This window comes from Hetaerina americana, unplaced genomic scaffold (assembly GCF_022747635.1).
Source record: "Hetaerina americana unplaced genomic scaffold, ioHetAmer1.1.p SCAF_1, whole genome shotgun sequence".
NCBI lineage: Eukaryota > Metazoa > Arthropoda > Insecta > Odonata > Calopterygidae > Hetaerina > Hetaerina americana.
In genome coordinates, this window is record NW_027286069.1 from 73,611,123 (window position 1) to 73,634,781 (window position 23,659).

At 39.1% G+C, this 23,659-nt stretch overlaps 1 protein-coding gene across 6 annotated transcripts in view; it reads left to right on the forward strand.

Moving 5' to 3' along the window:
* Positions 1-23,659, forward strand: part of LOC139693309 (GTPase-activating Rap/Ran-GAP domain-like protein 3) — a 303,563-nt gene that overhangs the window by 213,608 nt on the left and 66,296 nt on the right. For all 6 annotated transcript variants that reach the window (XM_071591455.1, XM_071591465.1, XM_071591446.1 and 3 more), the window contains one exon: positions 6,639-6,723. In XM_071591455.1, coding sequence (XP_071447556.1) covers positions 6,639-6,723 — 85 coding nt within the window. The remainder of the gene's footprint in view (positions 1-6,638; positions 6,724-23,659) is intronic.

Below are 23,659 nucleotides of genomic sequence, written 5' to 3' on the forward strand. Positions count from 1 at the left end.
ATTCATCACTGAACAGCCATTTAATTAATGATAATAGGTGTCGTATTTATTTATCACAGAGACCTCAGGTACACTATGTAAGAGGCGTAGGCAGTTGGATTGATAAATAATGAAATGAGAACACTATCCATAGGATATTTGAACTATGAAGTGGGGCATCTATGCCATTTACGAGAAAATGGAAAAATAACTGAAAATCTTATGAACTACAACGATCACAAATGGCCCCCAACAAGTTCTATTATTAGAGGTACACAAAGTACACCTGGCATGCTGAAAGGAACAATGGTACTCATGACGTATATTAATCAAAGGATAGTTAATTAGATAAAAAACTAATTTTTACTGAGAGAACCAATACTTTAACAGCTGATAATCCTAAATGTTTGCATGATAGTATGCCTCTATTTCCGTGAGATTGCGCACAAACGTTTTAAAAATATTTTTTTAAAAGAAGGATCCCTTCCATATCCTCGCTTCTACATTTTTCTCTCTGCTTGTCTCCCCAATACCCCTCTCCCAACTGACAGCGTAAGATTATAGATCAGTACGGATTCATCAACGACAAGTAAACTGAAATCATCACCGTGAAAACGACATGTTAAGCTGAAACCATGGTTGTATCAATTCATACGAAGTTCCAAGTAAGTTTAATTTTGTAAGAGTAGTATCAGCAATTTTCACTAAGTGACGCCTGATGCACTTGCTTAATAGACAAAAAAGAGTGGTGACAGCTACAAGAAAAACGCCAACTCTGAATTTATTTTGATCTACACATCCACTACAAAGTCAACTTAATTGACCTATTTTAGGAATTAAATAAAGTAGGTTGTCATATTGAGCAGAAGGGATGCCAACGGACTACACTTAATAACTAGGAAAACCAGGACAAGTCGGGAAATGTTTATAAACATACAAAATATGCATTTCTAAAGTACGAACGGCAAACCGACGTGTCAAATATTAAAACAAAGCCTTTCGCCGGAAGTGATTTTGGATTCTAAAATTCTGAGAATTAATCCAGAAGTTATTCCTATTCAGATGTTACATTATTCCTACGAGCATACATATCAGCGCATTGAATATTGAACATTAAACACAGAGACTTCACAGAGATAATAAATATTATCCAAGACAATCAAGGCAGAACATTCCTTTCAAAACTGTGGATTGAACGAAAGTTAAACGATTTGGAAGCAGAATGGAGACCAATCTACCGAGGGGAAACAGACAAGAGCTATCTCGGGGCGGAGTGATTCCGGTATCTTTTCCGTACATGGGAAGACTACCGTCAGATTTGATAGACTATTGTCCAGAAGCAGGGTTTTCGCAATGAATCGCTTGCTATAATACAATGCATCGTATACGCATTTATGAGAAATGCGATGTTAATGCACGACAATCCGCATCCATAATATCTTACCTCGATGAAATACGATATGGAAGCCACAATGACAACATCAGAATTCATCGATATCATACATCGATTTATATCATATATCGATGAATTTAAAATCGATTTATTCCATCAGAAGTCGGTGAAGACAAGGGGAGAGTTTTTAATCACCCTATGTAATAATTTTAATAATATCTCTATCATATTGCGAGAATCTCATATTGAAAAAATCATTTCCCTAGACCAGGATTCAAACTAGCTGGATATTTTATTACAGTCTAATTGCTCCTAGCTGCCTTTAAAAAGTAGGCTAATGAGTCTGATATTACCACGTGTACCTTAGGAGGAAAACAAACTAACAATCCTTTTTTCTTCAATTCCTCTTTTCCTGGCAAAAAACTGAAATTCATTTACTTAAATGAATTTTTTATTCAAAATTTCTAATCAAAAAATAACTTTTACAAATTATTACTTAAAAATAATTTAAAAACTCAAATTTAAAATAAAATTTAGCTCCAACTTTATTTACCAGTAGTAACAATGGTGAAGGCAACCAAAGTAATAATGAAATTACTATTTTAATTTTAGAGATGATAAGACTGGAATTATGAACTCTTTCTCAATTCTTTACACACAACGTTAAATAAGAGCTTATTTGTAAATTTTCTTAACATATTCGAAAGCTTTTGAAAGAAAAAAAACAGAGTTAATAAATCAATAGGAATAGTAAACTCATTAATATTTCATCTAATTTTTCCGCCATATTTTCTACACTATGTGCGCAGCTTTTATCAGTAGCACTATATCCATAAAATGTACTAGTGAGGACCACTCTCTACGATATCGAGATAGTTTCACTAATTTATAATGTCGAGAATCAAAGGCAAGGCATTATATTTCTCCCGCAATATCCGGAAACACAACAGTACCATTCAATTAGAGATACGAGTATTATTTCAAGCCGTAAATGCCATCTCTCGTAAATCATTACATTTCATCACAAGGTCTTCACTTTGGAAAAATAGATAATCCGGAACCTATACGCATTCGGCAAGTTATGACCCATCACGCCAACTTGGTCGGTCTCATTGGGTTGGATGGACTCTGATAGAAACATAAAAATTAATTCGTATCATTGTGTGCTCACATTGACGTCAAGATAAGGGCAAGCTTAGTGAGCACTTTGAAGCTTAACGGTCCTTAGGGGACTCCTAAAATTAGAAATGTAACTTGAGACATAAAATAGTTTTAGAATTACTTCGACATTCATGATGCTTAAATTCAAGAAGGCTCTCCGTTTCGTTTCACAATTTTACCATGTGATCCATGCTTACTTTTTCTCATGGTCCAAACACATTCAAGGTAGGTGCTGAGGTGCTCTCACATTACAGCCGAAACTGCCCAAACCTTCTATTTACAAATAACTAATTACAGGGTAGATGGACACGACCCATTCATTATAGTTTAATTTTATATAACGTTACAGGCAACTGGAAACACTCAAGAATATTATGCCGCATGTCAAGGATTGCTGGAAATACTGGAAAACCCAGCGAAGGATTACGAAGATAAGGTTGAAGGTAAAGAGGAAACCAAATGAAGGACAAAAAGAAATAATCGGATGAACATTAGCTTCCACACGGCAAAGTCTCGTAAATATGGTAATGGAAATTCCTTAGTCTCTTTATAGTACGCACTTCTTACTGCTGCTTACCTTACTTACTTTACCTTTACCTTACTTAAACTTGGGAACAATAAACTACTGAACAGAAGTGAACTTACTGAATTAAACTAACAGCAGTCCATTCAGAAATACGTGGAGTCTATATGGCGAAAATGTTATTTAGCTTACCCTGCATGTGTACATTTATTACCCAACTACCCAGAAGGTATTGGTCACCTTATACGCTGCCAAATGAGACTACGCTTTGGAGAGCGTTTTGGAAAGGTTATCTTAACCACAAACAAAAATTTACTTTTGCGGAAATAGACTTCTTTGAAATATTGGTCAAGAGAAATTATTTTCAATTGTCGAGTTTTACCGTCTTTGTGCAATTAAAATTTACCCTGCGCCTCTTTCCTTATTTTTGGAATGAAATGCTATGACGAAATTCAGCACATGTTAAATAGTAAAAAAATCGAGCCCATGCTTTCGCTTTTTTGAAGAATATAGTTACTGTCTCATACATAATTCGTAAATTGTACTTGACTGGTTTCTGTAGTTTTTTTGTGTTTGGTCATGGTAAATTATTCATGATGAATTTCCAAAGATAGGACTTGTTTGTACGATTATTACTGGATAATTGTGTATCCATCGTGATTTTTATATGCGAAACGTTAGGCAATTTTGACTGTAGCAGCAAGCTTTGCTATCTCCTTAAGGATGCTATACTCATTATTTTCCACCCAAGTTTCGATGGCTCGAAACTTACAGACCAATGCAGAGAAGAACATAGAAAAATGATTCAAACTCAACTCAAATGTGAAAATTACCTCCGTTAACCCAATCATTTTCGAAAAGCTGTCTTGAGATTCTTCTACCAAAAGGTTCCCAATTATAATAATGTTCATATAGAAAGTGTCACATGGTATTAAACAATACATGAACACCCGAAGAAGACATGTCTAACAAGTAAATTTACGTCTTGCAATAAAATTAATTCTTCTTATTTCTCTTGGCAGTGATATAAACTCCGAATTAGGATATAAAGGACAATGAAATAAATATTCTCACATCCATGCACACATAAATATCACTATTAGCTTTAATCAGAGGTGAGAAAAATTTGACCCAACAGCTACGTGAGTGCTTACGTCTCAGGAAAGTGAGCAGGCGTGAAGAGAAAAGAAATTGCATTGAGGGACTGTACAAATATTTTTCGTCAGACCATCTATTTCGTGGCCTCCGCACTGGCTGGAGAATACGTATCACAGTTTCATTACCTCTGCAGCCACCAGAATATGTTCACTCTACCTTAGAATAAGATGACAAATTGCTGAAACTTAAATAGAGTAAATGATCGAAATCTTTTTGGGATTTCCGTTATCTCAAATTCAAACAAAGTTGCAGAATGCCTCAAGGTATCGGACACTGGAAGTATTTGGTATTGATGGAGAAAGGTCGGGGTTTTTTTTAAACATATAAACGTTTGAAAATTCAAAAAGTATTGCTTATTTAAAGTGAGCAAGGTTTTCCACGATAACTTTTCAAATTCAAGAGAGCAGATCGTCGCTAAATCTAGCATTTTTCGAAAAACATTTCATTTGCAGTCGCCTAGAAAAGGACCCCTACTCCTCGCGTTGGCAGGATCTGAATGAAACCAGGCTAACAACAAAGACCTCCACCGTTTGTGGTAACAAAAGGACACGTGGAAGGAAACTACACGAAGGGCTTCGGCATATGTGATGAAATCAAAAAATTCTCAGCGACACTCCCATTTTTCCTCCATTGTGGGTATACACTTTTTTTGCGACTTTTCTCTCACTCCCTCCCACCAACTAACCCAGTTTTCGTTAGTTTTCCCATTTTCAGCTCCGCTGTCTTCTGTCCCTTTTTTTTCTCTGCTTCGCCGTTTCGTCGGACTGGAGAGGAAGGGGGAGGGGGGGGGGGGTGGCGACAACAGCAAACTGCGTCCGACTTGGAGGGAAAAATAAGCTCGAGGGTATAACTGTTTGACTTTCCTCTCGAAAGATTCAGAAATGCATTCCGTGTATATCCCTCGCGCAAGTCACTCAATCTTTTAAAATGTGAAAAGTTAAACATTTTCTAATTACTCGTAACGTTCCCATTCCACCCGATGTTGGACATTTCCAGTAACAATAAATACTTTTTAACTTTTGATTGAAACGAAAGTTATGCGTGCGAGACATATAAATACTTCACTCCATTTACCACAATATAATAAATGGACATTTTTTTGCTGATGGATGCACTCCACAAGAATAACTTCACGTCACGTTACAGTATAATGTACGTACGTTTTGTGACGTGACGTATAAAATACGTCACGTCACAAAATATTAAAACGGCATTCATTTCGTTGCCCTAACAGGAATTTAAAACACTCATTTACACAAACTTACTCATTTCTAACACGATAATACATGAATAAAAGATTACACAACGAACGATCCAAATAGAAATTTACGTAACGTCTACAGAATATCAATTTAACTTGTTCAGTTAATATTCCACTGGCGCATGGATTAATTTAATTTAAAGAGGATCAGAATAACGTTGCCCGACCGCGGTAGGGGTAAAAATATTCGGGTCTAAAAGTCTGATGGCGTAATCACCCCATGCTACACACCCTAGCAGTGGATTTCAGAGTAATAAAAATACTAAAAATGTGTGGCGGCATGAAGTTGTAATTAAGTCATCCTGGGCGGTAATGGGTACAAATTAGTAAATAAATAGGTTCCTTATGCTTTTGCAAAATCTCCATTTCGATGATATGATGAAAGTAAACCATATTATACAAATGAAATTGTCCCATCTATAACCATAGAGCCTTTACAACAAACTGCACCGTGAAACATTATTTAAGTCACTCTGGTGAGTAAACACGAAAATTGATCATGTTTATTCAGAGTAAATGAATTTCAAATTATAGTCCCATCCTATCCTCATTATTATTTCCTTGCCCTTTCTTCGTATATATTTAATATAGTACGTAGTTTAAATTTAAACAATATACTATAATATCTCTTGAATCTTCGCACAACATGAGTTATTTAATATCCCAATGAAGTCATAAGCCGTGAAATGCTCAAGGGCATAGCAGTAAGACGCAGCAAAAATAGACTTTTTCACTTCAGATGTATATAATTAAATCAGGAATTCCACCAACTTTTTAAATAGAAAAAGGAATGGATTCTTACAAAATTCTGAAAGGTACCTTTCCCGTCTCAATCAAAAGTTACGATTGTGTGCATTCACTTTTACAGAACGATGCTTCATTTGAAAACCAAACCCTTCACGAAAACCTTTAGCAGGACTACGTTTTTTCCTAAAACTTCTCTGCTAAATTCAAATTCCTTCGGCTGTAAGAAACATTTCCATTTAACATTTTAGCATTTATCAACCATTCCACGAAACTTTTCTGCTATTTGTTTAAACGTGTACTGATCTGAAAGAGATTGCTCCTCTTGGGCTGTTCTCTCTTTCCAAACGCCGCCGAGAAAGGCGCCCGAAATGGCTTCTCTTTGTTTTAATAGCCTCTCTCTCCCATTTCCTTCGCAGCGCCTCGTCCTCGGCCGCCGCCGCTGACATCCAGACGTCAAGGCGTGGCCTCCTATGGCGAAGGCAGTACGGCTCCGTGGAACTGGTGAGTGCTCCACCTCCCGCGACCTCACCCGATGTCCCAACACTCCCCCCCCCCCCATCCCCCCCGCGACCTCCGTCTTTGTATCGTTAGTTCACTTCCGTCTCCGTCCTCTCACACGTCTTGTCACTCGCCAAATTCCCCTTTCCTCCGTCCACGCCCTACGGTTTCTCTGTCTCTTTCCGGGGCTCACCGAATTGAAAAATTAAATTATCCTCTGATGACTGTCACGGAAATGTAATGGATGTACGTACGTAGCCTCGGGTGACAAACCAGACACATCTCCGCGGTGCCCCAGACGGTGTTTAGGCGGGAGAGGGCGAGGGGTCGAAAGGGGAAACGCGAAAGGATGCAAAAGGGTGAAGTGGCGCCAGCTAGACGCGGGAAATAATTCTAACAAGAACCACTGGTTGTGGAAACACACACACCCAAGCGCGAGCCTGGTGGTTTGTTAACGCTGTTCACTTTAAATCGGTGGCGTGGCCAGAACCATCTTCTCAGAAGGAATCGCCGTAACAAAAAGGAACCTCTAAAGTGGAAAAGGACGTTCTTTTGAGTAGCGAATGTTACTCGATTGAGCGACAAGCTAAAGTACCTTTAGAAATTTAGCGGAAGACAGCTTCCGGCGCTTGAGCTTAAATAGACAAAAAGAAATACTCGTAGAATCCCTTCACTGTTTCACTTCAAAAGTTAGCAGGAGTGTGATAATTTGAAATAAATGGAGAACCAGAAAACTTTTAAGTGGATACTAATTAATTAAGATTAGCGAAACAGTTCTCATTTAGTCCATATGTATATTGTGAATATCTTTCGCAGAGAATAACTGGATATTAGGAGCACCATTAACTGGATATCTATTAAGATACAGGATATTTATATAGAATATATCATACATAGAATAGTGGATTACATGGTAGTATTTCGTAGGTTATCCAAGTACATATAGACTATATGATAATGTATAGTTGGTTTATAAATACATTTATTAATATAATATCAAGAGAAGGCCTGGATATTCTCCCTGAGGGGAATGAAAAAGAGGAAACAGAAATTTGAGTAATCGTGAATCTCACGTTCACTCAGTTAACCATGACTGTTATATGCATTTTATTCAACTAAAGCTCTCGCTTAAGCAATAGATAATTTCAATGTAGTGTTAGCATATCTTGTATTCTTTCATTTGCTAAATCTTATCATAATTATATATGAGTTTCATTGCCTGCGTCTTTCAAAGCGTCTTCATCAATGTCTCACCAAATATCTCCGATAGCTTGCCAAATTGTGCCGGCCGACCGATGCCGAAAATTGAAATCTTATATAAATAAATAGTAGGTTTGCTGGAAAATATTAAGCCAATATTTATTACGAGATTACTAGGTAAATGTGTTGAAAAGATCAAAAGAGAAATGTTATTTGTCGTTGGTTAGGTCTCATTTAGAATAAGCTGCAAGTATATGGGATCCTCACGAAAGTGAATTGGTAGCCGAATTGAATCGCGTGCAGCGTTGAGATAGATTTGTAAAACGTTGTTACGATAAACTTAGTAGCGAATACAAAATATTAGAGCAGTTAGGCTGGGAATCACTCACGGAGCGAAGGTTGAATTACAGATTTAAGTTCTTGAATAAATTGGAAGGAAGTCTCTTCAGCAGTGATGTTGAAAATGTATTATTGAACTGATGTGGAAAATGTATACCCCTATCGTATAACGGTAGGAGAGACACGTAACACCGAAATGGAATGTGGAGACTCGATTAAATACTTAGGCGTTACCCTCACTCACGAACTGTTCTGGGTGAAACGCGTACGGGGAATATTTAGACAAGCTACCAAAGAAATTAGGATTTATTAGAATACTACTGGGTATATTTAATGAAAAAATCAAGGAGAAATATTATCTTTCGCTGGCCTCTTTTAGAATATGCTACTAGTATATGTATGGGATCCTCACGAAGTAGGATTGATTGTCGAATCGGATCGCGTACAGCGTAGAGGAGCTAGATTTGTAAAACTTTGTTATGATAAACATGCTCAAAGCCTTTATAATCTATCAACTATCAAAGCTATTATAATCTCATGAAAATTGAAAACCTTGTCTTTCATCTGCCTACAGCGATATCTATACTACTTTCATGATGTTCCGCCACATATTGATTAGGACCATAGCTAGATAGCAAATATAACTTGAGCTGAATTCGCATGCGTCATATCCAATAATGGCAAATGGTATTCAATGAATTAATTCCCGATTTAGTTCACTTGGATTAATTCGTCTCTGATAGTGAAAGTACCCGGCATGCCGAGCGCTTGAGCGTTTCGGGGCCCGTTTGTATTCTCTTACTATTAATAGGTCCACTTCAAGGCTACAACACTTCCCCCATGCAAATTATTGCTCGGCTCCTGGTCAGTGAATGCAATGGATTTACACAGCGCGGAAGTTAAGTGAGGGACCAAGCATGCACTTCTTATGTAGAATTGTTCCTATTAATACATTATTTTACCTGTTCAAAACAGAATGTACCTAAAAAGTCCCAATCCGGTGTGGAAAGCATTGCAGAAGGTTATTCGAGGTTCCATTGGAATCCCTAGACAGTTAAAAGCCAAAAATAGTACTGCATTCATGTACTCAATGGAAGAATTTCATTTAGCAATGACAATGAAATTGTAAATGTATTTATTACCCCCATTGCACTACGGTATATCATGCCAAAAGATTAGAGAGGTCAAGCGTAAAACCGACAGAGCTAAGATATCATTTTTCCCACGAAAGATGAGGAATCACAATTACTGTAAGAGACCACACCAGGGGAAAAGAACAATTTTTCCTTTTTTCATTTTAATTAGTCTAGTTATTGTTATTTAGTAATCTACTTAACCTAGTATGCTAGGTTTTTGGATGGACACAGACTACACCTACATTTATTAGCATTGTCTAGCTAGACAAAACCTAACACCACACACTACAATAAACTGATCTTAAACTCCGCATGCTTTCTATCTCCTTTCACTTCCAACGCCTGTCCTTTTGCAACGCTTACCTCGCCTCACATCCTTCACTATAATACCGTCTTCAGCATTCCATCGTCCATCAAAAATCATTTGCTATGTATCCATCTTTCCTGCCTTCTTTGGATTTTTCCCAACAACCCTCAGTCCTCCCCTACAATTCCCAGTACTTCGTTTGTTTTCCTTTCTGTCCAATTCACCTTTTCCATCCTTCTCCGCACCCACATCTCAAAACCCTCCAATCTACGCCTATCACCTCGCTTTAACGAGCAAGTTTGCGAGCAGTGCAAAACCACGTTTCAGACCAAAGTTCTTCACCAGTATTTTCTAAACCTCCTAACACAACTTCCCTGTAATCAACGCCCTCCTTCTTGTCAAGGCTCCTTTGCCAAACACAAATCTTTTTATTTTCCTACTAATGTGACCATTCTGGTTCAAAAAAATCCAATAAAACATACGTTTTCCTCATGCTATATTTTTTTCACACATGTTTCAACGTTTCACTTAGCCTTTTCCCTGCTCGAAAACCTCATAATCTGTTTTTATTACTTCAAGTAGCTTATTAAGTCATAATTATTTCATTAGTTTTATTGTCTTCCTTATTACGCAGCTCGTCTCACATGTGAAGAGATGTATTTCAGGCTTATATACCGAAATGCATGTACCTAATTATGACTGTTTACATTTTATTGTTATTAACAATCAAGAAAAAGTTCATTTTTAATTTTGCACACCTGGTGTTGAATCTACCCCTGCCGCACGCCCTAGAGGTGACTTGAAGTGTACCATGTAAATGTAGATGTAAAATAGTGTTTTCAAAATTGCGATAGTAATAGTAAGAGGCTTTAGTCTCATACTTTTAGGTGAACTGCATGCCTTCTTCTAAATTTGAAATCAAGGTTATCACGTATTTTTTTCTAATTCGCCAGTTACCCTGACAACACTCATACGTTTGTTCTCTGGTGTATTGCGGGATGGGTAACCGATCTAATCACCCCGAGTTACAATAAGAAGATAGAAGAGTCTTCATTTGTGACTGGTTTAGAATATAGAGTATCATCTTCACCAGACTTGTACGGTGTAACATTCCATAAAAGGCAAAATGAATCAAGCCTCATTTTGTACTTAAGTCAGTGCATGATTATGCAATTGTTACTTAGCAAAGAACAATTTGCCCGAAAATAATAAAGAACAAGGTAATATTACTATTTACTACAATTTCATTCAAACATCATTCCTCATATTTGAATCCTCTAATTTTTCGTACTATATCATAAATGAGGAAGCTATGAGTCGTTCGAGGGCTGTTAAGAAATTAACTTACGTTTCGGCCTAGCGTGGCGGAGGGCAAGGCTAGAGCCACAATCTTGGTGTCTAAACGTCCCTACACTCCTACTGTGATTCTTCTACTTTGCTCATTGTGAATTTTTTAAATGATCGCTGCAATAGAAAATCCCGCGAGTTGTGAAGTGATCTATGATTAGGTTTTTATTGGCAATAAACCAAAAGCCAATTGAAATACATAGGCTACTTTGTGAAGTTTACGGAGAAGGAATAATGAAGTAGGCGGAGTGAGGTAGTGGTGCATTTAGTTTGAAAATGGCCGCACCAATTTTCACGACGAGGACCGCAGTGATCGGCCTAGCCTCATGACAGATGAACTGACGGATGGCAAATTCTGGAATATCATGGACATTTTTCCGTTCACTCTTAAACTAACAACACCACTGATGCACAACACTGTCACTCATCACTTAGTCGGTACACAACACAAATCTCATGCTGAATGTCAGCAGCTTCGAAGTTTATTGCCACTAAAAACCTTATCATTAACGGATTTTACATTTGGCGGGATATACAATTGTATTGTTCATTTCGGCTCGCTACTGTACACAAACGACAAGCGGCGCGGCCTTCCAAGCACCGCAGCTCGAGGCGCTAACAACACCACTGATGCACAACACTGTCACTCATCACTTAGTCGGTACACAACACAAATCTCATGCTGAATGTCAGCAGCTTCGAAGTTTATTGCCACTAAAAACCTTATCATTAACGGATTTTACATTTGGCGGGATATACAATTGTATTGTTCATTTCGGCTCGCTACTGTACACAAACGACAAGCGGCGCGGCCTTCCAAGCACCGCAGCTCGAGGCGTACTGCCCTTGTGTGTGTATCAATGCAGCAAGTATTTGGCTCCCGCACTACTTCGCTCGCTACACGCGAATGTAAGCTGTTTTCTGGACAGCCCTCGTATTTACAAAAGTTATGAGGTTCATTTACAGTGATTACTTTGTGGGTAGCGCACAGAACGCCTTCGAAAACACGCAAAAGCCTACTTAAAAAGGAGAAAATACAAAGATGCTAATTTTTTAGAGTACCCTTGTATCATTGCCACAAAACTAAATGATATATGTAGATATGACAAAAATATCTGCCATTCGCTATTGAATTCTTTTACGCTGAACACCTTTCGTCAACTTATCACTTCACAAACTAGGGGCGATAATATTCTTGATTTGTTAGCCACGAATATTCCCAAAAAAGTTTTAATTTTATAAACTATAAAAGGAATTACTGACCACAAGACAGTAAATGCTAAGTTTTCGCTACATGGGGTCAGAAATAAGCCTAAAAACAAAAATTTACTTGTTTAAAGACTATAATGGCCTTAAGTGTGTGCTACAGAGTCAATTTACAAATTTTAAGGAAGATAGTAATCACCGTAATACTGAGGATACATGGAATCACTTCCTTAAGAACATGCGCTCAACAGTCCACAAGTTCATTCCGAGTAAATTAATAAAAGATAACACGGATCCTAGATGATACAACGCGGATGCTAGAAAAGCATTGCGACATCAAAGGCTATGCCACGAATAGATGAAAAATATTTTGGGATGCTATCTGTAGCGACAAAAAGGATGAGATCACTAATGATTACAAGATATCCAGGGCGAATGTCAAAAAAGAATTTCGGAAATTGCACTGTATCTGGAAATCACATTTAGAAAGACGCTAGCAGATCACAATGATCACAGGGATTAAAAAACGGCTAAAGTAACACTAATATTTAAAAATGAAGACAAGCAGTGACCGAGCAATTACAGACCTCAAATCCATTTCGTGCAAGATAATGAAACATATTGTTCCTAGTTCGATTGTGAGGCACCTCGATAACCAAGAGTTATTAATGAAAAATCAGCACGGTTTCCGAAAAGGTAGATCCTACAAGACACAACTAGCGTTTTTTGTTCATGACATTCTTATTTCGGGAGAAAGCAATGTACCAGTGGACGCGGTTTTTCTGAATTTTAAGAAAGCCTTCGACTGAGTACCTCATAATAAACTACTCACAAAGCTAGAAGCGTATGACGTAGATAAATATATTGCGGGTTGGATTAAAATCCATTTGAATGGTCGGGCACAAAGAGTAGTCATAGATAGAGTTAGCTCAAATGCTGAAAAAGTTTCTTCGGTGTTCCCCAGGGAAGTGTTATCGGACCTCTTTTATCCCTACTCTACGTTAACGACATTAACTCCGTAGTCAGTGGTAAGATACCTTTATTTTCCGACAATGCGATGGTTTACAGAGATATCCGTAATACTGAGGATAAATTATCTTTGGCAGATGACCTAAATACTATAAAATGTTAGCGCGACACTTTGTAATTAGAATTTAACTTAAAAAAGTGCGTTTTGAAGAATTTTTGGAAAAAAGAGCGATTCCCTCCCGAACGCATGCTACATCGGGAACACCGAAATGGATGTGTAGACTCGATTAAATACTTAGGCGTTACCCTCACTCACAACCTCTCCTGGGTGAAACACGCATGGGGAATACGAGGGTGGATACCTCAGAAAATTTAAGGAAAAATGTCTTGTATCTTTGTTAGGCCGGAAACGTTTCAGACCACCCTCGTATGTGGACAAGCTAACAAAAAATTAGTATTTATTAGAATATTACTGGGTGAATGTGATTAAAAGGTCAAAGAGAAATGTTATCTTTCGCTGGTTAGGCCTCATTTAGAATATGTTCCTAGTATATAGGATCCTCATGAATGGATTGATTGCCGAATTGGATCGCGTGCAGAGGAGCTAGATTCGTAAAACTTTCTTATGATAAACTTAGTAGCGTATCCAAAATATTAGAGCAGCAAGGCTGGTAATCACTCGTGGAGAGAAGGTTAAATTACAGATTGAAGCTCTTGCATAAATTGGAATGGCGTCTCTTTAGCAGTGATGTTGAAAATGTATTATTACCCCCATCTTAATACGGTAGGTGAGATCATGTGGATTGAATTTGAGAAATTAAATGTAGAACAGATAGAGTTAAGAGTTATACTTTCCACTTACGATAAGGGATCAAAATAGTATTGTCCGAGCGCGGAAGGGTCATATTAGGGTCAAAATTAGTCTGATGTGTATTCACCCCCTGCCACACACCCTCGCGGTGGGTTGCAGGGTACTAAAATATCTTAATAGATATATAAGCAATAGGTATGTGGAATTAATGTAATGACACTAAACAGATTCTCCGTTTTCTCCTATTAATAAATTATTTTTTTAACAGCCACTGTAATCACACCTAAATTTGGTTTGATAGCGGAGATTAGAGCTTACCTCATGCTTAGTCTTACGGCGAGTGAATTTTACGCATATTGATATGGAAGGCAGTCTCCCCGTGTTACTTTCAGTTTTCCAAAAAGATTTACCATACTGAACATCGCAAATTTTGGGCATAGATGGTGTCACTAACGCTGCAATGAATACACTGTTGATTGAATTGTCTCCTTTTGTGTATACATATTGTCTTTTCTGTTAGAAAGACTATTTTGCATGCAACCATGTAAACATAATAACGAAGTAACTCTAAAAGGAAAAACGATATCATTTCCCGAAGACAGCAATTTAACATGAAATATCGAGTTATATTCTTGGTGGAAATATCTTGCCAAATGAACAGAATTCACGGATGCCCTCTAGAGGGCATTTTGAATCATCATCATCAGGATAAAAGGGTATACGAAGTTCAGGTATCTATCTACCTAGCAGGTGGATACCCGGACCTGATCCGGCGCACGCCGGATATGATCTACATGTACAGCCACATTTTATCCGGCAAGTCGCCACAGGAAGACACGGCAGGGGATTTTACGCTACCAGCCACAAAAAAACAGTGATCAACCCAATGATTGGTTTGATATTAGAGGATAGAGTTCACCAGATATTAAACCCAGCAGCGCGTAAAATTCATACGTCAGGAAGGTTTCCTTCCCCTGTGCAACCTGATGGGAGTCACCCTATTTCGAAACCGGGCAACACCATGAGGAAAAGTTTAGGCTATCATTCCGACATTTAGAAGACGATCAAACATTCTATCATATATAATAAGCATGGGTGACCGTACTCACTGCTGTCTGATGCCGAGTTGTTTAATTTTGCGCTGGAAAAAACGATTCCTTATACCAAATTCACCATAATATATTTCCCTTAATTTCATAATGTTTTATATTTGTGTCTTGAGTGTCTCCAGTCTAAATTTTTCCAGGTGTCTCATGTACGATTTTAATTGAGGGATTCGCTGATTCGAATCGATAAAAGTACGTCAAAAATAAATCGTACTATGCGTGAAAAACTACAAGGGGTAGGCAGAAAAAAATGAGTATTTTGCATTAATGACCAAATAGGGTTGTCTTTGCGTCAAAGAGTTCCCGGAATTGCAGCATAATAATAGTCCCGATGGAAGTGAATTCTATCAGGAAGAACCCTTAGGGAAGAATTTATGGGGAAAACTCCGATTTGCGCCTCCGTCTCACCCCCTCGATGGTGTGACCCCCTTAGGGGAAGGCGGTGGGGAAGGGAGAGAGGGGCGAGCTCGGAGTCGTGTTTCCTTGACCCTTATTCATGCGCGTTCCCAGGCTCGCAGTTTTAGATGGAGTAGATTAGAAGATCGACCAAAGGCTACAAGAGTGGAAACGGTCACGCAATGCCAATAGGAATACTACTAAAACGACACGCAGCTCATGTCCTTTCATGAGTCCTCTCCCATTGCAGTATCCTCCATGGTTATGGCTTCAGACGAGGTTAGCCTTCTTATCAGGTGGCTCTTTAGTTTCATTCACTTTCAGGATATCCTCTCTTAACCACAAGTGACTCCCAAAGGGAGCCGTATACTTCGGGTACAAATCGCTGGCAGTATGGAGGGGTGGGTGCATAAAAGTCTCGTCTTTTCAACTAAAAATAAAGCAAAAGTTCTATTTTTAAGCACCTGCAAGGCTTCGTAAGGTAAAAATAAACTCCCATTCGACGTTTGGGGAGCATATTACTGTCGCTGAGTCTCTCTCTTAGCCATATTTTATTTTCAAAGTTCCTATTTATCAAAACTAAAAGTCTGGAATCTGAAGGAGTAAGGTGCGTTCAGTGACAATTCGCAAGTGATGAATTTTGTCACGGGAATAAAGACGAATGGCACTATGCCAGACCCAGAAAGTTCTCGGACACTACCAAAAAGTTTTCATGATGAGTAAAATTGCAGAATATGTTTTATTTATGGAATGGCGTCATGGTTTTGGAACATAAACTAGTTGATTTATCCGTCTGTCGTAAATTCTCGAAGTTAGGGATTAAATGAAGAGCGTGTAGGCATGATACTACAGTTTAACTATGCTTCTACCTTTGTTTATCCTTTTTGTCGAATTTTAGAGATCTGATACCCACGTACAGATAAAAATTCTAATATCCCCTTATTTTATGCAGTTGTTCAAGATATTAAATAGGTGGATTCCTAAACCCTATATTTTTCCACATATTCCTCAAAAAGTGATCTCTCAAGTTGGAAATACTTGAAAATTGCTTACATTTTTCTCCTGGAATAAGTTCACCCACAAAAAATCCTTCTTACGCTTAACCTTCTGGGGCAATGTAAGAAAATGGATTTTGACAAAATATTCGGGATAAAACTGAGACTTGAATTGGTAACGAATACTGGAAGACTAATTTAATCACGGTTGTTCCATGCACAGTGATCGAGTTACGGAAAAACGTATTGGGTTACTGGCCGATAACTCGGAAGTTTTTAGAGATTTTAATGATGAAGGAACAGAAATTAGGATAACTCAAAAGTTCTACAAAAAAAATCCCTTCCAGTAAATTATGAGCTCTTTTCCGAGAACCGTGGGAGTTCCTCGTGTCTACTATATAAATCAAATATTGGTTCTCTACAACCTTTGCAAGATTTGATGAAACTTTTCCTAAATTTATGAAATTGAGAAGCATCCCCAGAAAAGAACTTCGGATTTATCAAAGATATTTTGAAAGAAATACCAAATTATCCTTCACTGCTCGTTTCGTCGATTTAACATTAAAAATATTCCATAGAGCTTAAGAAATTGCAAGTTAAACCCATTTTTACAATGATTGAATACACGTGCTACATATTTATAAAGCGCATAGTACCTAATGAGATCCGCGAAAAAGTTTAAGAAATGCAATGGGTCTACTTAGTTTCGGCTTTGGTGAGAAAGTGCCAACTCGTACAATTTATCTACAAAGAAGAATATAGTACAGCCAGAAGCTATGTCAAAAAATAAATTGCGTTTCGGCAGGAAAAAAGTGTGATGATTTTCTTTTCCAATGTGCAAGAGAAAAGTAAAATAGGTTGAAGCACCAGAAAAAATTTCATGAAATAAACGAAATGAAATATTGAAAATGTTTGGCATCGGTTGAAAGTCCCACAATGTGATATGGAATATCAAATATCAAAGTTTGAACAACTTATTCATCTTGAGCAGATAACCTAAATGAATTTCAACACAATGAAAACGAAGTTTTTCTATTCGACATGCACCGCACAATATGCAGCCTTTGAGGGGATCCATTGGAATTGACGCCACAGACACAGTAGTATTTTTAAACTACTTTCTCGAGAACAATTAATTTTGCGACTCTGTCCCACTTAAAGCAATCCTCGGGATGGTCTACGAAGGAGTTCCCCTAGTTCAACTCTCTCCACGGAGGAGAAATTGCGGCCATTCTCTTCATATCCGCGGATATGGCAATTCGGGTAAGTAGTAACAAGATTGGGCATAAACTTGAAAGAGTCCGAAGTAGAAGCGTGCCATGTTCCAAAAAAGGCTGGGAGAAGCGCTCGTCTTGAATTACCAACTTGTTTACCCAGACCCTAAACAAATTTCCGCCCCCCCCACTCACCGTGCTCCTTCCCCCAGGACCCCTCATCCCGCGCCCATTCTCCCCTTCTTGCCCCTACACTCTTGTCTTCAACCTCCCTCCACGCCCCCCCCCAATCCTCCCATATCTCCGCCCACCCATCTTCCTCAATTACCAACTCCTCCCCACTCGAGTCTTCGACCCTCCCCTCCCTTCCCGCCCTCCATTCCCTTGGCCCCTCCTCACGAACCTCAAAAATCCTGCCCGAAACCCGCCCTCAGCGCTCCTCCCCCACCCTTCAATTACGAATTCCCTTACCTAACCGCCATCCTGCCCTCTCCCCGCACGGCCCGTCACTCCCACCCACACATCCTACAGGATCCCCGATCCCTTTACTCCTCCCGCTCTACTCTGCACGTTTCTTTTCTGTTATCCGTAGGAATATCTTCCGCCACCCGAGGAGAGCGCCTTCACCCTCCGCCACACTACTCCCACCCCCCCTCCGAGCCATGCCTCTCTCGTCCTCTTCTCATCGACGACCCCCCTCGGCGTCGCTCCCCTTCCTTCTGGCGCTCCATCGAGTCACCCACTTATCCTCCCTCCCACCCCATTCCTCCTCCCCTCCCCCTTCCAGCCTCTTCGCCCCAATTCCCTCTCATCCCATCTCTCTTCCCCTTCCCCCTCCCACTCATTTCTTTCCTTCATCCTCCTATCTTATCTCCTACCTCTCTCTCTCTCTCTTTCCTCCACTCTACACCCCTCCCGTAGGCCTTGGTTGATGAGAGATCGGCCCGCGGGGGGTTCACCCGACGACGAAGTCGTGGAATCTTAACAACTCTCTTTATTTTAGCCGCATTACGGTAGGATTTGTGATCGCAGCCGTGGCCCCGAGACCATTCCCGCTCCCCGTCGTGGGTGCTCGGGGGCTTTGGTGAGGTTCAATCCGCGTTGAGGGATGAGCCAGTGTGCACGCCTCCTTAGACAGCAAACCGCAGCTTTAAACAGAGTAGAATCTGCAGTGAATCATTTGCCATACGCCAAAATATTTGTTTTGTAATACCCTGAGACGCTGGCGGTGGGTTTAAATTGGAAGTGTCAAGCGAAGCGGCGACATATCAAGGTAAAACAGCCAGCGCGAACCAAATGCAGGTATGATAAAATCGAAGCTGGGCGAAATTCGGCGAGTAAGAGCTATACTCCATTTTCGTGCGCACGCATTAGCTTAATCGTCACTGTGTTGAATTGCAATAACATATTTAAAGACACCAGTGGATGACAAGAATGGAAACGATAGGAAAATTACATGCATACAAACAAGAAGTTAATATCACGGATTCGAAAGGCAAGTGTTAGCAAATATATTTTCACAAATATTCGACTAAAAGTATCTAATTTCAATGTTTTGAGTCCCTTTACAACAGAGTTAGCTATGTAGCAGTTCGTATTACTAATGTTCGACACGGAAAAATACTACGACGGAGGAATTCCACAGCGTTTAAACAAAACGTAAACCTCAGCTTCTGTAACAAAATGTATTAAAATTATAAATTACCTAGCCTTAATATTTTTAAACAATAATTGTAACCATTATTTTCCTCTGAAAAAGACGTAACCACTGCAAATTCATTTATAATCTATTGGGTGTTGACTGTTCTCCCATTACGGCGCATATTTACCTTTAAATAAGCATCACGAAGCACTTAAAGAGCATAAGTAATAAGTAAATTAGCTATACTTTCCCCCGGAAAATGTAGACTCTTCTTTTTCCAATAATATGTAGCCAGAGATCAGGTTTTCCCTTGGTTTATAAAATATCTCATTAAAATTTTGAAAAATAACAACGAACAATGCGATTACGATTACACTTAACAAAAAATAGCAATACATATACAACGGTTATGGTTTTATTTGTTCCATTGAAAAATAACACCGTTTATAATTGGGATAGAGGACCTACTTTTAAATTAAACGCTAAAGTGTATTTTATCCAGTGCATTGATTCAATCATATCTGGAGTACCGGAGCGTCAGTCTTCAGCTTCTCTCTTCCGAAGAAAATGATTTAGTTTTCCTTTTATTGATTTTCAATTTATATCCTCGAAGCACTCCATCAATTGCGTTCAAGGATGCCAGTAACTCTTCTAGATACTCTCCCATATCTGCGATGTCATCTCCGAAACGGAACGGTTATACGAATTACCTCTCGATTCAACTTAATTCTTTCGATAGCCTTGACTTCGCATTTTTTTCTTGCGTCTCTCAAGTATGCGTTGAGCAGTGCTGCAGAAAGTTTACATCCAAAGCTGCTATTCATACCATAAATAAAGGAGTTTTTCGAAGACATTCGTATTTTTTCTTGTCCGTCATTTTCAGTGCATCGACTTGTTTCTTGTAGCGTTGATAAATAATTCAAGTCCTTTAAATTGTTTTCATCAATTTAAAAATCTTGTTCCAATTCGCATGGCCAAAGGCCTCATCCAATCAACGTTTGCCTTACTCAAGGGATCCTAAACCCTAAAAGTTTTCTTCCAATTTCTAATACTCAGAATAAAATCACTCGTTTGTTGTTTCTGAATGCGAATTTATTTTTTTTCTAGTTGTTTGGATCTTTTTTTCTATTCCTCTGATGATTATTCCTTTCAATATTTTGAGCATAGACGACATTTAATTAGGATTCTGCGATACTATTCACGTATCTCGATTCCCATTGTCTTAGGTTTTGTAAATGTTAAACTTATCTCTAAGCCCTGCGGCAATATTCGTCCTTTGCAGTAGTCTTTGATAGATGCCTCCCTCTCGTCTTCAGTAAAACCCTCTGTAACAGATTGCGGTCCTTGATAGCACAATCCCTGCAAGAATTCCTTCTAGCAATCTCCTCCATGTTTATCTTCTGTCGGTATGTTCCCATTGGAATCGCTGGAGTCACCGCGTATCATTTCATTTTTTTCCGAATGCCTCCCAGAACATTTCCAACATTATATTCAATCAATGATCGGCAAAATATTTAAATCAGATTATGAAGAACGGAAAACTAAGAAACGTCATGAGCAATTAATGTATTTGTTATTGATCCAATCATGGGTGAACGGCATCACTTTCGGACACCAATTCACTCACCCCCTCCGTCTCAATACTCCAACTCCCTCCTTTCCGTATCCCGTTCCCTCGAGGAGAGGATGCACACCATCCCCAGTGCGCTTTTATCTTTCATGGCCCCTCGCTCAAAGGCTCCTCCTCCACGCTCCCTCCCGAGAGCATTAATTTCTCTCACTCTGCCAAATTGACGCCACAGTAACTTCACTTCCCTGCAACTCACGATAATGTAGGACGTTACTTCACCTCGGAAAGGGTTTCTCTTCCCGGTATCGACGTCGTTCGCGCCATCTGAGAAGTCTCGGGCATCTTTTACGGAAGTGACTAACCAAAGCCATTTTTAAAAAGCCAAATCTTAATCATGTAAGGCACCTTACGGTATATCATGTTGCACCAAGACTACAGGGTTCATCTGGAAAATAAGTGTACTGATTCGTGGGCGGCGCGCTCCAGGCGCGCCCAGCACCGCTCTGACGGGCTGCGATTGGAGGGGGGTATGTTGGCAAGCGACGCTGAAAAAGGCAGTCGGCTCTGAGCTGTGGTGTAGTAAGGAGCTCTGTTAACGCGAACCTCCACGCTCGACCCACGTCACGGAACGCGATGCCGAAGTTTTTGGAGCAGCGTTATTCCATCAAATTTGCGGTAAAGCTTGGGAAATCGTCTACCGAAACTGTCGGTATGATTAACCAGGCTTACGGGGAGTCAGCCATGTCCAGAAACATGATCTTTCGGTGGCACAAGATGTTCGTGGAGGGCAGAGAAGAGGTCGACGACGAGTCTTCGAGAGGTTCCCGATGATGCCTTCGCGGGAGCGTTCCAGGAATGGGAACGCCGCTAGAACAAGTGTATCGACTCACAAGGGTCCTATTTTGAGGAATATTAGCTTAAGATATGTAAAAGTGTAATAAATTTTTTTTCCTGAGCTCAGTACACTTATTTTCCGGACGAACCCTGTAGGTGTTATTCCGTGAGAAATCATCATTTCCAAAGACTTTTAATGCCATTGCATACTGGGAATATAATTCGATCAATGTTTGACAAATAGTAGAATACTCAAAAGCAAACGAATGATATTAATTTAATTTTGACTTTAATATTCTATTATTAACTATTTGAACCACAGTAATACAGTTCCCTCCACATTATAGTGAGGTCACTGACATTGAATAAATAGAGTATTATTTCCAATGCTTAAAATAAGAGGCAGCAACTTATTACTAAGATTGGCGACTGTGATAACATCTGAAGCGAGTCCAAACACATCCAAACGTGTCATTCCCTGGACCATACTGGGACGTCCGGGACACAACCATTCTCAGCGCACACCTGTGCCTTTCACGTTTCTCTGGCCAAGGAATGTTGTATATTAGTCATGAGAGAACGTTATGCTTACAAGTTGAATGACCTGGTGTTGAGGTTCGTGTAGATGCAATTTCTTTCGACGCACAAAAAAAGAGGTTCCGTACGAGTTTCTCATATAAAGTTTCAGCGACTTTTTGCTGCCAACCGAAGACTGAAGGATTGATGTATTCGAATGAGACATGTCTGAGGGGAAAAAACCATTTCTTCGTCCATTTTTATAAGTTTCTTCCCATTTAATGACTGTTTACCCACCCTTTTATTTTTTCCATAAAACCCATGCTCTCATTTAAGTTCATAATAATTTCCGGATTCGGTAGATTTCCAAAATAATCGGAGAAGACATTGTATCTTATCTAAAAACCGCTTTTAAAATTCTATATAAGAAGGATCAGCTGTCGGCTGGTAGTTAAGTCACAAACCCCTCTCTACAAAGACGACGCTAGCGAGAACCCCAGTAATTGCAGACCGATTTATTTAACATCTATATCCTGCATAATCTTAGAAAATATCACTGTTGGTAATAAAATGGCCTGTATTGACAGTAGGAATAGACTCTGGGTCTTTCTATTTAAGATATCCTGAAATCAAGGAAGGGAATACCCAAGTGGAAGCTGTGTTTTTATATTCCAAGAAAGCCTTCCACATGGTTCCTCACGAAAAAATGATATGCATAACAAGATATAATGGTATTAACGAGGAAATGACTAACTATAGATTAGCGATTTCATATCTAACCGTAAACAAAAAGTAGTCGTCGACGAGTTCATTAGAGGTAGATGTAACTTGAGGAGTGCCGCAGGGAAGTGTTATACAGTCCCTTCTCTTCTTCTTACACATTAACAACCTACGCTTCCGCGTTAGTCAGATTATTTACACTCTACACAGCAACTTATAGAAAAATAAGGACACCCGCAGATAGCTTGCCACTCTAACTATTTATACCAGATGCCGGAGTGGTGTAAAGAATGAAGGGTTAGGATTAAATGTCAGAAAATGTACAGCAATGAAGTCCTGGAATAAAATTTAAGATAAACAAGACGCACATTACAGAACAGATGGGATTACTTCAAGCATTTTAAAACCGGTCAAATATATGGGTGTTATGCTGACGTCGAACCTTTCATGGGGTAGACACATTAGAAGAATATGTGGGCTAGCCTTAAATAAATTAGGTTTCATTAGACGGGTTGTAGGAAAAATGAAATGAAAAAGTAAGAGAGAGGGTGTTACCTCGCTGTAGTTAGGTCACATTTAGGATACGCGGCAAGCATCTGGGATTTGCGAGAGAAAACGTTCATTATGGATT